Source organism: Siphateles boraxobius, unplaced genomic scaffold, assembly GCF_051911475.1.
Source record: "Siphateles boraxobius isolate OS27281-9 unplaced genomic scaffold, OSU_SipBor_1 174, whole genome shotgun sequence".
NCBI classification, from domain to species: domain Eukaryota; kingdom Metazoa; phylum Chordata; class Actinopteri; order Cypriniformes; family Leuciscidae; genus Siphateles; species Siphateles boraxobius.
In genome coordinates, this window is record NW_027508782.1 from 224,585 (window position 1) to 240,000 (window position 15,416).

The following is a 15,416-nucleotide window of genomic DNA, read 5'->3' on the forward strand; positions in this document are numbered from 1 at the left end:
AGTCTCAAAAACACAGTTTGAGATCGCTGGTGTTTCTGACGTCACAAACTACCTTGTATCCAATCAGATCAACGTGTGATCGTCAACGAGTGGATCTCTTAGCTGAGTGAGTGGAGGAGGGGCTCATTTGCATATTCATAGAACCGCACATAATAAATGAGGCAAGGGTGTCGAGTAACATTCAAGATATTATAAGGCATGAACATTTTTTTCTCAAGGAAAAAAACATTTAAATATGTAATTTTGGTGATTAAAGATGAGCTTTAAGGGATAAAATTAATGAATACAGGACAGCTTGACAGCTTTAAAACATTAACAAAGACGTTGTCACATCTATTTGATCTTTACCTCAAAACACATGAATTTTAAAAGACATCAGTCAGAAAAACATTAAGCTCTACACGTTATTGATTCATTTCTAAAATTAAATGCAACGCACATAACAGTTAGTCAGATTGGGAGTATCGCTTCTTTATTTCTTAAATAAACTTCAGTTTACAAGGTTGTCTAAAGGTGCATCTGTGTTTCTCTCTGTTTCAGACCCTCTTTCTGAACTCCACGAGACACTCGTCCATCCAGAAACACTGCATTCTTCTGTTCGATGACGGGATTCGTGACTTTAGTTTCACTAAATGAACAACATAGTGTGTTTATTAACTTCAATGGTGATGCATGAAAAGAAACATTCTGTTACATAACCAAAAGTTGTGAAAAACATTTCCTACAGACGTTCAATAAACAAGTTATTCAATAAAACAGAATATCTGCGATCAAGCTTCAGTCAGAGATCATTCCAGATGGACGATCCCAGGATTAATATTCCTGTCCTACGGGATAAAGTCCTCACAGACGTTATAGATTCGAGAAATATTCCTTCTGGAACTTCTGGAACTCCTCCTCCGTGAAGACGGATTCCTCGGCCTGTTTTTTGGCGGCTCGATCCGGTTGATGACAAGCGCGGCGACTGGAATTATTCTCTACAATCTAAACAAAACATATATTTTTAAATCATTTAACATACATAATATATCATCACTGATTGAATAGGGCTTTTCACACTGCGTTTAACCCTGGGTTATGATCCCAGTTTTTAACCCTGGGTAGAGGAATGTTTTAGCGGGATTATAAAATCAGAACCGGATTAGCGCTGTTAACCCTGTATTGTGAAGCCAAACTTGTGAGTTGTTTAGGCTAAGAACGATAATTATAACCATAACAATACATATATTAGCGGCCACGCCATTGAATGATATCGTTCTGTTTATAATAAGCGCTGCAGTTTTGGCGTCTGTCTCTTTAAAATGGATTATGATTGGCTGTCAGTGTGTTTATCATTCATTAGCTGGGAAAAAAATTGTCTTGAAAGTGATTCCGACAATATCATCTGTGGCGTTATTATTTCTGTGGTGTGGACTATTCTTTTATATTTAGAAAACGATATCTTTATCGTTATAGTTATCGTCCTTGGTTTGAACGGATCTTTAGAAGGTTACACTAGTTGCTTAGCATTAGCATGTTCCCATTTGCTCAAATAGCAAAAGAAAAAGTTTTCAAAAACGGAAAAAATAGAGATTAATAACGGCAGTCAGAAGAGAGAAATATGTTCTGTCTGTCGAAATAGCTTTAGAATTTACACAAGAGCTTTACTCTCCTTATCTAGGCATTTATAGTCAGATAATTTGTGATATTATAATAAGATATTTGTGATATATCAAATCATCTTTAAAAAAAAAAAGGAAATCATTCTAGTAATAAACGGTTTGTGTTAAAAAAAAGTCATAAAAAAAAGAAAATATAAACATCTTATGATGCAAATGACTGTTAAAACATTACAGTCTGTGAAGTGTCCACGCTCGTGCCTTTATACAGGTCACATGGTGCGTTTGTCCAATCAGTGACACTGACACCGTGAATATGCAAATAAGGACGTTGCCCCAGATGCACAGTGTTAAATGAGTTTATGAATACACAGGGTTAACTGTGTGAAAGTGTGAAAAGCCCTGATAAACCTGAAGAGATTCAGACCTTGGTTGCGAGGCTGCTTTGTGTTTTATTAGCAGAGGACAGGAAATACTTCAGATTTAATCCCAGTTTACTCTTCTTCTGTTTCTTCCTGTATTCGTCTGAGAAAAGCAGAAACATTCATCAGCTGGCGTATAACGTAACGCTGAGGTTTGAGGATGAGAGATTTACCCAGAGCGGATCGGATGTGTTTGTCTTTGACGGTGTGTGTGTTTCTCCTCGAGGATCCTCCGGGTCTCTGGATCTGCCGGATCCGCTTGTGAACGCCCTGTTTATCGGTGCCGATCCGCTTCATCAGCGCAGACTTATGAGAACCGCTCTTCTTCTGTTTGTGCTTCACTGCATCTACAGACACACCGATACAAACCTTTGATTTCAAACAAATAGCTACTACAAACTTACCCTAGTGAAAAAAAGTATGCTTTATTGTATTTGACATATATTCACTTTTTCAATGGTACATTGCAAATATACTAACAAAAATTTGTACTCTCTTTAAATATTTTATATATATATATATGTATTAGAAAAATATACTTGAAGTGCAAATTCTGTTTAAAGGTGTATTTGCACTTTAACTATATTTTTAACTGTTTGCTGAAAATTATCATTGTAACAATGCATCAATGCACAAAGTATACTTTCAAAATACATTATAGTATACAATAGTATATTGAACAAAGTATAGCCAAGTAACATTTGTTTATTAATGTGCATTTCATAGTGTAGACAAAGTGTGCAGTTTTTCTAGTATTTGGATATACTTGTTACTCAAAAATAAATCACTTCTGGTATTGCTACACTCGTAATGAAATTGTAAAGTACTTGTAACACAAATAAAGTAAACTTTAATATCAATAATCAAGCATGTAATTACTCCCTACAGACAATCAGGCATATAATTAAAGTATACTATATTATACACTTTAAGTTATGCTTTGCTACAATTTAATTACAACTAAAATATACTTAGTACAAAATTAGTTGTTCCAAAATAGCATACTTCAAGTTAACATATCGTTAACAAACTTGAAGTATATTGAATTAGTCTGGGTGCAAGTATACTTATAGGCCTATTAACGTTATATTATTATTTTTAACCAGGGAATTCTAGATCCGTCAAGATCAAAAATCGATGAATTACCTTTCTCGCTGAACAGTTCAAGTCCCCTTCGGATCAGTGATGCTGACATGATCAAGCTGATGAAAATAAATGTAGATTAACATAGAATACAATAAAGCGTCGGGTGTTTTCAAGCTAACATGTGAATTCACCATGTGCGCCACAACAACATGTCGATCGGGAAACACGAGCTCCAGAAACAAAGTTCCGCCTGTAGATTAAAAGTAGAGCTAGAACGCTCTCGAAACCAACGTTCAAACAAGGTTCTCTCAAAGTTATAAACAAACGTTCGTTCATATAGATATCTTGTATTTAATAATGTTCTCAAAACGTTAGCACAACAACAAAGAAACTAAAAAGTAACGTTTATTTGTTTGAAATATTTTAGTTGTAGCTATGTCTATGATGTTTGTCTAACGTTCCGGTCCGAGAACATTCAGAAGAATATTTTTGTTGGGAAGTTTCTGTTCATATTTAAATGATTTCGTATGGCCCTCTATCTATCTATCTATCTATCTATCTATCTATCTATCTATCTATCTATCTATCTATCTATCTATCTATATATATATATATATATATATATATATATATATATATATATATATATATATATATATATATACATCCATCTATTGTGGTAGATTTTCCCCCAACGCACTTGGGCAAAAAGAGTACAACATTTTTTATAGAATAAGAGCATGGCAAAGGTGACATGATTCATTACATAATTTTTCTCCAAAATGGTTGGTTCTTATTCAGCAAACTCTTCTGTTACTATATAAGCTTTGTTATTCAAAGTCATGAGTTTATGTATTTAAACATCTGTCTTTCACTTCCCCTTTTGTTATATTTGGACATGATTCAGACACACTTACTGACCTTGACCAAAGTGTTTGGAAACATTTCAGATTTCAAAAGCATATAATTGTTAATCCTGCAAGAAAAATAAATGTTAGTTATGATTGATTAAAAAATTTATCTATCTATCTATCTATCTATCTATCTATCTATCTATCTATCTATCTATCTATCTATCTATCTATCTATCTCTCTATCTCTCTATCTATCTATCTATCTATCTATCTGTCTGTCTGTCTGTCTGTCTATCTATCTATCTATCTATCTATCTATCTATCTATCTATCTATCTATCTATCTATCTATCTATCTATCTATCTATCTATCTATTCTGTGCAGTTGTTTTCAACGGTCTTAAATATGGTTTTGTAATTTTCTGAAAATTTCAATCACACTGAATTAGAGCGGTCAGACTTGAAATGGATTTCCAGAAATGCTTTTTGTATATCATGATTTCAAACCACATTCAAATGAAGCTCAAAACACATTTCATGTGATTTTCTGCCATTCACATTTGCTAAATATGACCGGATTCCAACAAAAATACACAAAAATCTGATTTGGGCAAATCTGAACAAGGTTATAGACTTCCATTGACAAAGGATGAGAAGGATATCAGAACTAAGGGTGAGATGTTCTGACTTAGCCTGGAAAAAAGTCTTTAAATGTACAGAAGACCCTGTGACTGCCTTGTTGAAATGATGCTATTTCATTGTAATTGCTAACAAATGAGTCATTGTCAATGTCAGATTTCAACTTTCCATCCTATAAAATGTTATTCAGTTGTCTGAGGCCTTTACTGTTCATTTACACTGAACATGTGAGTGTCTCAGCAAGTCTTAGATTGAGATAGTGATGATAATCTCGGGATGTTATTTAAGTCAATAAGGGGTTTTTGACAGTGTTGAAATCGTACAGTCCCTTGACCAGCGTTTGTTTGCTTCAGCCCAAACTTTCAACACAGAAATGTCAAAACAAAGTAGATTTCGAACATGCATTGTGGTGTAGAATCTCTGAAATCTATGAAACTACTGAAGCTTTTTTTATCATTGGCATTTTGGAAACTGAAAACATGTCTGTGTTTTGATAGGCAGGTCATTTAAACGATCAGAAATCTTACCGACAGTTGTAATCGAAATTATTCACCCTGCATTGCAAATCAGGTTTATTGGCAAAAATGTACAGACTTTCAGATGTTTGCAATGAACAAATCAAACAAAATAGCAAGTGTATTATCTCATGATGTACACGTCCTGAAGGAGGCGCTAGAGTTACAGAGCTGAGCAGATTCTGATATTAGATTACAAAAATCAGTGAAAGTTCAAGTCTTTTATAACTACCACTTTATTAACGAACTGTAGGCTACTTAGAAAACAAGTCAAAGTACATTTAAATGCAAAGCTTTTTGGAAAATACAAAATAAGTCCATGTAGGCCACATTAAAAATGTGTAGGTAGCTTTTTTGAAAATACACATTTTTAAAAAGTTTTCCTTATAATGTTAATTTGTTGCTATATAGGTAGGCCTGATTAGACCTACTAAAAGTCAATTTTGAGAAAACTATAGGCTGGTCTAAAAAGTAGACATTTAAACATTCATATTAGAAAAAAATTATAAATTCATTTCCAGGCATCGTTATTAACGTATTTAGGTTAAAGCACCACATGACGTCATGTAGGAAGAAGAAAACGTCTTTTTTTAAGGAAAGAAAAGCGAGGGGATTTTTTAGAGGAGCTTTTGATTCTGAGAGAAGTGAGACGCGGTTACAGAAGCGAGAAACAAACCGCAAGGATTTTACCAGTGTATTCTCTTCAAACGAAAAAAAAAAAAAAAAAACATACAGAGAGAGAGAAAGAACGAAAAGGAAACCCCTTTATCTCTAAAACCTTGAGTAACGTTAAATGAAAGGTCTGAAAGTTGGCTTGTGTTCCCGCTGGACGACGGAGAGATGGAGAGCAGGTCAGTTTCTTCATGTGTTTCAGTACATAGGATTATTTAGGGGCCAAGAAACGCTAACCATTTTCTGAAATATATTGTTAATATCTCAACAGCTCAACAGTCAAGCCCTCAGACTGATTTTAAATCGTAATTTTGACCACCTCTGAAATGGGCCATAGGCTAATGAACATTACCTGAGCTGTTGTTGAACTGAATGAACGAAGCAAACTATATTTCCGCAATTTAACACTGAAATGGGAGCGCGTAGTGTGTGTGTGTGTGTGTGTGTGTGTGTGTGTGTGTCTGCTGGGATGGATGGTGTTTGTGATAGTGGAAAAAGTGTAGGGGACAGAGAAGGATGTGACAGCAAAGGTGTCAGTGCTGAGGATGTAGAGCCTCTTTTTTTCTCGTAATCACACTGTGTGTGTGTGTGTGTGTGTGTGTGTGTGAAAGTGTTTGTGGTGTAGATATTTTTTGCGATTCTAGGAAGAAACAAGATAACAGCCCATTGGACTATAATACACCACATCAGTTGCTTGAGCCTGCTTGCTAAAGGCCTATTTTGTCAAATTCATAATGAGAATGAGATCTCATCAGTTGTTAATAGGCTAGAGTTCATCAGTAAGTTCGCTGAATGTTGTTTAGAGAGAGAGAGAGAAGAGAGAGTGTGAGTGTGTGTGTGTGTGTGTGTGTGGAGTTGACTGTGGTAGCCTAATACCACATGTTTTTCACCGACCTATATAGTTCAGAAGCCTGACACTGTTTTAAGCAACTTTTAACTTTATCTCAAACTCTTTCGCTAGTGGTTTAATGAAGCGGTTATTTTGCGTTTGTTATCTTGTCCAAATTAGGTCAGAGAGTTTTAAGAGAATATGAGCCCGTTTGGTTTGTCATGTCACATATTTTGTGCTTTAATTCTGTGCACGCACATATAATGGATGTTGTTATGAAGGTATAGAGTGTTTTTCTTTACCGTTTCCCTCTGTTGACACGAGCTGAAGGACAACTGTGGAAAGCTGTGAAAGTTTCTCTCTGTTTCGGTTTCGCCACAATAATTTGTCAGTTTGGATCTCAATTCAGAGGTTGAAATGGCCGAAATGACTGACTGAAACACAAACCAACGAAATTAACTCCTCGTCAAGCAAAAGTTGGTTAGCGTACCCTACTTTCACTTGTAATAGTATTCAAAGAACTTCTCGATCTTGTTCTCTGTATGCTGATGTGTTATAGTGTTTCCTCAAACAATGTTGCCCAATGGCCATAGCCTAAATAAACAAACTTTTCGCTCACACTACTACTTGTTTTAACTCTAGCTTGTATCTAAAATAAAATAAAAATCATATTTGTTTTGCATAATTTAAACAAAAGTACAGCTTGATCATTTCATCTCAAGAAAAGTATTATTTTTTGAAATAGCCTAATGATGTTTTGAAAATAAAAATATTTTCATTTTTGCATAATTTAAACAAAATTACAGTTTGATTTGAAATTACGGTAAACACATTTATTTAGCCTACCGTAATTTCCAATCAAGCTGTAATTTTGTTTATTTTCAAAATATAGGTAATTATTAAAAAAAGAATAATGAAATGTGACAATTTATGTGATATATATATATATACAATTTTGAAATAAAATGTTTTCTTCCCACACGCATAAATTGTCAAGTTTCATCTCAAGGTCACTAACTTAAAAAACAGTGATTAAAACTTGTACTTTTGAAAATGAGTTATTAGTGGCTACTTGTTTTTGATGTAATAGTTTACAAATAATTTTTGTTGGGAAAAAAATAATGAATTCTTATAATTTAAAGTTGAAAGTTGCATAAAATGCGTTTAACATAATGTGCGTAGCACAAATAGACGAGGAAGTCTTAAGACCTGCTGAAGGTCGTGGAAATTCCCTGTAAAGTTCTCACATTTTGTTCACTTTTGACATTCAAATATTCTGCAATGGCTGAAAGTATTGGCAATAACATATGTAGTGTTGTAGTGTTTTGCTGCTTTAGTATTTATTGATTATTTCACATGTTGGTAACACTTTAGAAAAATGTTCCGTCATTAATGAATAACTACAGTAACAACTAAGTAATGCACTATTAACTAGTAATTACTATTATCTATCAATAATCTCTGAATAATGAGTAATAGTATAATAGCACTGATTAGTTCACCTTTTAGATGATCGTTACTGGTTTTTGAAATCTCCCATGCTACTAAGAACTACTGGTTCATAATTAACATGAATAATGCATAATGTGTAATCCATTCTGAAGTGAAGATCATAGGATTAGTAAAGTGAAAACTAGTAATGACTTAAGTCATCGTACGCTTTTGAGGTTTTTGTAAGGGTTTTGTATAGTAATGACTCAAGCGCTACTACATCCTTCTGAGGGAATCATTATCTGGATCAGTATTCTTGCGTTACTCTTGTTCCTGTGTGAAGTTGTAAACTTAAAGTTGTAAACTTTTCAATGATCAGTTCTTAAAAGAACCATTTTTTTTAGTGTGAAGAACATTTTAAAAATCCAAAGAAGCATTTTCCACAGTAAAGAACCTTTTGTGGAATGGAAAGATTCTATGGATTTTTAAGATTCTTTGTGGAACCATGGAAGCCAATAAAGACCTTTATTTTTAAGAGTATAGTGAAAACATTCAATGTATGAAAAGAGTCAGTATTTAAAGTGTTAACTTTCTTCTTCATAACCTCTGCGATTCACTCTGGCACAGTAGTGAATATCCCCCAGCAACTGTCAAAATTATTGATGACCGTATAATTGATTGACCTCTTGACCTCGCCCTTCCCCCAGCCCTAACGATGACCTCGCCCCTCCCCCAGGCCTAACGATGACCTCGCCCCTCCCCCAGTCCTAGCGATGACCTCGCCCCTCCCCGAGCCCTAGCGATGACCTCGCCCCTCCCCCAGCCCTAGCGATGACCTCGCCCCTCCCCCAGCCCTAGCGATGACCTCGCCCCTCCCCGAGCCCAAGCGATGACCTCGCCCCTCCCCGAGCCCTAGCGATGACCTCGCCCCTCCCCGAGCCCTAGCGATGACCTCGCCCCTCCCCCAGCCCTAGCGATGACCTCGCCCCTCCCCGAGCCCTAGCGATGACCTCGCCCTTCCCCCAGCCCTAACGATGACCTCGCCCCTCCCCCAGCCCTAACGATGACCTCGCCCCTCCCCCAGCCCTAGCGATGACCTCGCCCCTCCCCGAGCCCTAGCGATGACCTCGCCCCTCCCCAAGCCCTAGCGATGACCTCGCCCCTCCCCGAGCCCTAGCGATGACCTCGCCCCTCCCCCAGCCCTAGCGATGACCTCGCCCCTCCCCGAGCCCTAGCGATGACCTCGCCCCTCCCCGAGCCCTAGCGATGACCTCGCCCCTCCCCCAGCCCTAGCGATGACCTCGCCCCTCCCCGAGCCCTAGCGATGACCTCGCCCCTCCCCGAGCCCTAGCAATGACCTCGCCCCTACCCGAGCCCTAGTGATGACCTCGCCCCTCCCCGAGCCCTAGCGATGACCTCGCCCCTCCCCCAGCCCTAGCGATGACCTCGCCCCTCCCCGAGCCCTAGCGATGACCTCGCCCCTCCCCCAGCCCTAGCGATGACCTCGCCCCTCCCCGAGCCCTAGCGATGACCTCGCCCCTCCCCCAGCCCTAGCGATGACCTCGCCCCTCCCCGAGCCCTAGCGATGACCTCGCCCCTCCCCGAGCCCTAGCGATGACCTTGCCCCTCCCCCAGCCCTAGCGATGACCTCGCCCCTCCCCGAGCCCTAGCGATGACCTCGCCCCTCCCCCAGCCCTAGCGATGACCTCGCCCCTCCCCGAGCCCTAGCGATGACCTCGCCCCTCCCCGAGCCCTAGCGATGACCTCGCCCCTCCCCCAGCCCTAGCGATGACCTCGCCCCTCCCCCAGCCCTAGCGATGACCTCGCCCCTCCCCGAGCCCTAGCGATGACCTCGCCCCTCCCCCAGCCCTAGCGATGACCTCGCCCCTCCCCGAGCCCTAGCGATGACCTTGGGTAACCTCCGGGGCTGAAAATGACCTATGACCATTGACTAATTGGCTAATGTCTATGACCTTGTGAGTATAAGGTGTCTATTGATTATTTTTTTAATTTGACACGTTATAATGGAAGTCATGAGAGTTATTTTTGAGCGTGTCACATGCAGCTCCCTCCCATGAGTGTATCATGAGTATGAATTACACACACAAAAAAGCGTCCAGGAAGAGACATTGTGAATGTTTTGTTTTAATTAAAGCCGCCTTTCCACTGCACACGACATTCGCATACGATTGTCGCATTTCGCCCCCTAGTGTCAGTCGCACGGAACTTTGAAATTGGTCGTGAAGCAACCGTTACCCTCGGCTATTCACAATGGTAAAATGAATGATTTTAATGAATGTAATGCATGCATGAATATATCCACATAAAACAAATGACCCTCAATACATCTAAAATAAAAACATAGTAGATTTTATAGAGCTAATCAATATTAATATTGATTTAATAATTATATAATATTTTTTTCTTCCATAATTATTAATAACCGACATTTTACAGAAAGGCCGTTTACAGAATAACATTAAAGAGTTAAAATATTGGTAATTCTAGGTAATTCTAAATTTATTTCAAAGCTTAATCATAAAAGTTTAAATATGACCGTTTAAAATGAAAAGATTGTTTAAAATAAATCTTTAAAGTTTTAATACATTTGTATATTCTATTTGTCTTTTAGAATATTACTGTAATGATTTTGTATAACGGTGACCTAAAGTATAATTTTTAATAAACAACGTCTGTTCAAAAACTTTAGATTGTTGAACATTTTAAAGAAAAAACTGTACTTAGTCGTCTTAAATCTCATTTATATGAAAATATTCAATCAGCATTTTTGGGTTTCAATTTTTATGGGGCTTTCCATAGCCATAATTATTGTGTCCTTTAATTGCATTTTCTATCCCGTACACCTAAACACGACCATCACAGAAAACTGCATTTTCATATTTAAAAAAAAAAAATGTATATAATTTCTAAGCTGTATTGCACACACACACACACACGCACGCACGCACACACACACACACACACACACACACACACACACACACACACACACACACACACACACACACACACACACACACACACACACACACACACACACAAACACGCACACTTGATTCCATGAAACTAACTAATCTCTATTTTTCAATTAAATTATATAATAAAACTCAATGAATAATAACAAAATGGTACTAAAATGTATTCAAACAATTTAAACATAGTTTGGGCTAAATTAATATATTATATAAATAAAAAATTATATATATAAATATGAAAACATTTAACATTTTCATAATACTGAAGAAGTAGTTATTTATGCAATGATAAAAAACAAAATAGTTTTAATTGTATCAACAAAACACTCCCAGATCCTCCCAGTGATAAACCGCAGTGTGAAACAAATGTTTCAGACCCTCACAGATTCTCACACACACACACATACACACACACACACACACACACACACACACACACACACACACACACACACACACACACACACACACACACACACACACACACACACACACACACACACACACACACATACACACACACACACACACACACACACATACACACACACACACACACACACACACACACACACACACACGCACGCACACACACACACACACGCGCACACACACACACACACACACACACACACACACACACACACACACACATACACACACACACACACACACACACACACACACATACACACACACACACACACACACACACACACACACACACACATACACACACACACACACACACACACACACTCTCACACACACACACACACACACACATACACACACACACACACACACACACACACACATACACACACACACACACACACACACACACGCACGCACACACACACACACACGCGCACACACACACACACACACACACACACACACACACACACACACACACACACACTCACACACACACACACATACACACACACAATTATACCATATTTTATTTATTAATATTATGGTTTCATGTTGATTTAAAGTTTCTGTGTGTTTGTTATGAACTAATACGTTTATTTTTTAACTAAGACTTCAACATCCAACACAAAATGAAAGAGATGTAAGAGCTAAGGATGCTCTCTGACCCCAAATAAACAGATAATGTTCACAATCTATAATATACAGTTTGATATTCTCCTACTTAGTGTGTGTGTAAATAGTTGTGCTTAAATCTTTGGGTGTATTTTTACACGCCGAGATATTTTGTCACACTGTAGTGATGCAAAGTTACACACTCTTGTAAAGCCTATGGACTAACTTTAAACATAATCTTTATACAGGAATCACGTGTGTCCAAAACATCCATGTAAGATTCAAAAGATGAAATCACTAAGAAAAGACTATATTGACACTATAACAATATAAATAAACTTTTTCATTCATTTTTTTATTTATTTAATTTTTTTAAAGTTTGTTGCCGGAGACGACATTGTACCACAACGGACAAATTTGAATATTTGACATTTTCACAAATATATATATTGAAAACATCAATTTCTTTAACCAGACACTTAAACAAGCACATATATCCAATTTTTTTATGTATTACAAATTTCATATTTAATCAAAAGTTACATTTCATTTCCAGCTGTTGCTCTCAGGCAACATTGTACCATTGTGGAACACAAGTATCATAAAGTTATCATATCCAATTATCATCCTCATTAAAGGTAATACAACCTGAAGATCACAGCTGATGAAGATTAGCACACACAGTTTATGTATACATATACAATAATGATGTAGTTGAGCTATAGATGAGTAAGTTACTGAGTGCTGAGATGAAGTTCAGATTGAGATGTAAATGTGAGTTCATTCTGTGCTGGAACTGAACGTTATAGAGTATATAGTTTCATTTCTGTATGTTCTTATGAAATAGACAGATATTAAAGATATCACATGCATGTCTTTATCATGAGTATTAACCCGGTGTGCTTTTAACGTTGACCTTTTATGACAGTTTCCACCATTAAGTCAAAGACTATTTTTTCATTAAAGGTCAAAATGGAAAAGTTGTTGATGAAACTGTAATTTCAATTCAATTCAATTCAAATTTATTTGTATAGCGCTTTTCACAATACACATTGTCTCAAAGCAGCTTTACAGAAATTGCGTTTCGGAAATGTACATAGAAAAATACAGTTAGTTAATCAAGTATTAATTTATGGCATAACATATCGCCGGCTTTGAGTCGTCTCTTCACAGGCGTCGAGTCGTCTCTTCACAGGCGTTGGGGCATCTGAAGTCTCCGTGAGAGGCTGGATACAAACTGGAGCTGACGAACGCTATTTACCTCGGGACGAGCGTCCCGAGATAACAGCAGAAAGGCAGATGGGAAATAATTAGCATAGCTGATGTTCATAATGTTAATGCATTCGAACTGATTCAGCAGTAGTATCAAAGGTTAAGCATTAAGTGAATGCTTGGTTAAAGAGATGCGTCTTTAATCTAGTTTTAAACTGGGACAGTGAGTCTGAGCCTCGAACAATATCAGGAAGGCTATTCCAGAGTTTAGGAGCTAAATGCGAGAACGCCCTCCCTCCTTTAGTGGACTTAGATATCCTAGGAATGACCAGAAGCCTCGAATTTAGTGATCTTAAAGAGCGCGATGGATTGTATGCCGATAGAAGGTCTGTTAAATACACAGGAGCTAAACCATATCATATTTTCTTGATCTAGTAAGAACTCTAGCAGCTGCATTTTGCACTAACTGTAGCTTGTTGATTGAGGATGCAGGACAGCCAGCTAATAAAGCATTACAGTAATCTAGTCTCGAGGTCATGAATGCATGAACTAGCTTTTCTGCATCAGAAACAGATAGCATGTTGCGTAGCTTAGCAATGTTTCTAAGGTGGAAAAAGGCTGTTCTTGTAATATATGAAATATGATTTTCGAAAGTCAAGTTGCGGTCTAATATAACACCCAGGTCTTTTACTGTAGTGGATAAAGTAACAGGACATCCTTCTAAATTAAAGTTGTATTGTAAGGGATTTTGTGGGTAGTTTTTTGGACCAATAAGTAATACCTCCGTTTTATCTGAATTTAATAGCAGGAAATTACACGTCATCCAGCATTTTATATCTTTGAGACACTCTGTCAATTTAGATAAGTTAGTGTTTTTTCATCTGGTCGGGATGAGATATATAATTGAGTGTCATCAGCATAACAGTGGAAATTAATTCCATGTTTTCTTATAATATTACCAAGTGGCAGCATGTATATTGAGAATAGCAGAGGGCCTAACACCGATCCTTGCGGCACTCCATAGTCTACTGACGTTATCTTTGATTTTTCCCCATTTAGACAGACAAAATGGTAACGGTCTGATAAGTACGATCTAATAATTTACTCAATTATTGTTTTAATCTGTCCTATAATTACGCTGTTTCTTGTAGTGATGGTTTAACGAGTTAAGAGTAGATTACTGCATTATTCCTTTATTTCTACAACTTTTCATTTTTTTGTGTGAAAATGACTGTGCATTTAATCAGCCTTTTTCAGTCTTTCTTCACTCTGTAAAAGGTTTTGCATCCACCTTTAACATCCTCTGAATCTTTCCATTCCACCAAAGTTCTTTATAGTGGAAAAAGGGTTATTGAAATGTTCTTCACGCTAATATAAACACGGTTCTTTTAATAATCGATCAATGAAAGAACCAGAAATGGTTGAAGTTGAACACGTTAAAATCCCCTTATCGGAACCTTTATTTTTAAATCTGCTAAAAGCCGCTTGGTGGATTTAATTCAAGTTATTAATTTTTCATAATGTAATTGTATATGACTTTCCTCGTGATGATCGTCCATAACACACACACACACACACACACACAGGGCGTACTCACACACACGTTTACGCATACGTTTCTCATATTGAACCTAAAATAAAAAAGCAGAAGATAAGAATATCAGAAATACACTTGACAGTTATTTTATCTTCTGTATCTTGTCACACACACACACACACACACACACACACACACACACACACACACACACACACACACACACACACACACACACACACACACACACACACACACACACACACACACAGGATCCTGTCTAATCTAATGACATCTAATGATGTCAAACCTGATGCAATGTTTGGTTTTACTCAGAAAATGTGAATGAAGAGTGTGTGTAGAGGATGAGATCGCACACATGTGTGTAAACTCTGACTGAATTCTAGGTACTGATGACATCACAGGACACATTATTAGATTCATTCACAAAATACACATTATTCAATTGTAATGTTGTATATGTACATTTCTGAAATACATAACTTAGACACTGTAATGTGGACTCGAGCATTTGCTGTGAAGCTGCTTTGAAACGTGGACTGTGACGTATTG

The 15,416-nt window shown here is 37.4% G+C and overlaps 2 protein-coding genes across 2 annotated transcripts in view; one reads left to right on the plus strand and one right to left on the minus strand.

Annotated features, from left to right (window-relative positions):
• Window positions 1–455: 455 nt before the first annotated feature.
• On the minus strand, window positions 456–3,340 carry rps19bp1 (ribosomal protein S19 binding protein 1). Its single transcript, XM_077232565.1, has 4 exons — window positions 3,167–3,340; window positions 2,194–2,367; window positions 2,026–2,123; window positions 456–984 (listed from the first exon to the last, which is right to left on the minus strand). The coding sequence occupies exons 1-4, from the start codon at window positions 3,213–3,215 to the stop codon at window positions 853–855; spliced, it is 453 nt and encodes a 150-aa protein (XP_077088680.1). The 5' UTR covers window positions 3,216–3,340; the 3' UTR covers window positions 456–852.
• A 2,392-nt stretch (window positions 3,341–5,732) lies between these two features.
• Window positions 5,733–15,416, plus strand: part of LOC143740595 (interleukin-2 receptor subunit beta) — a 25,593-nt gene continuing 15,909 nt past the window's right edge. The window contains exon 1 of the mRNA XM_077232567.1: window positions 5,733–5,964. The gene's annotated coding sequence lies outside the window, so the exon portion shown is untranslated. The remainder of the gene's footprint in view (window positions 5,965–15,416) is intronic.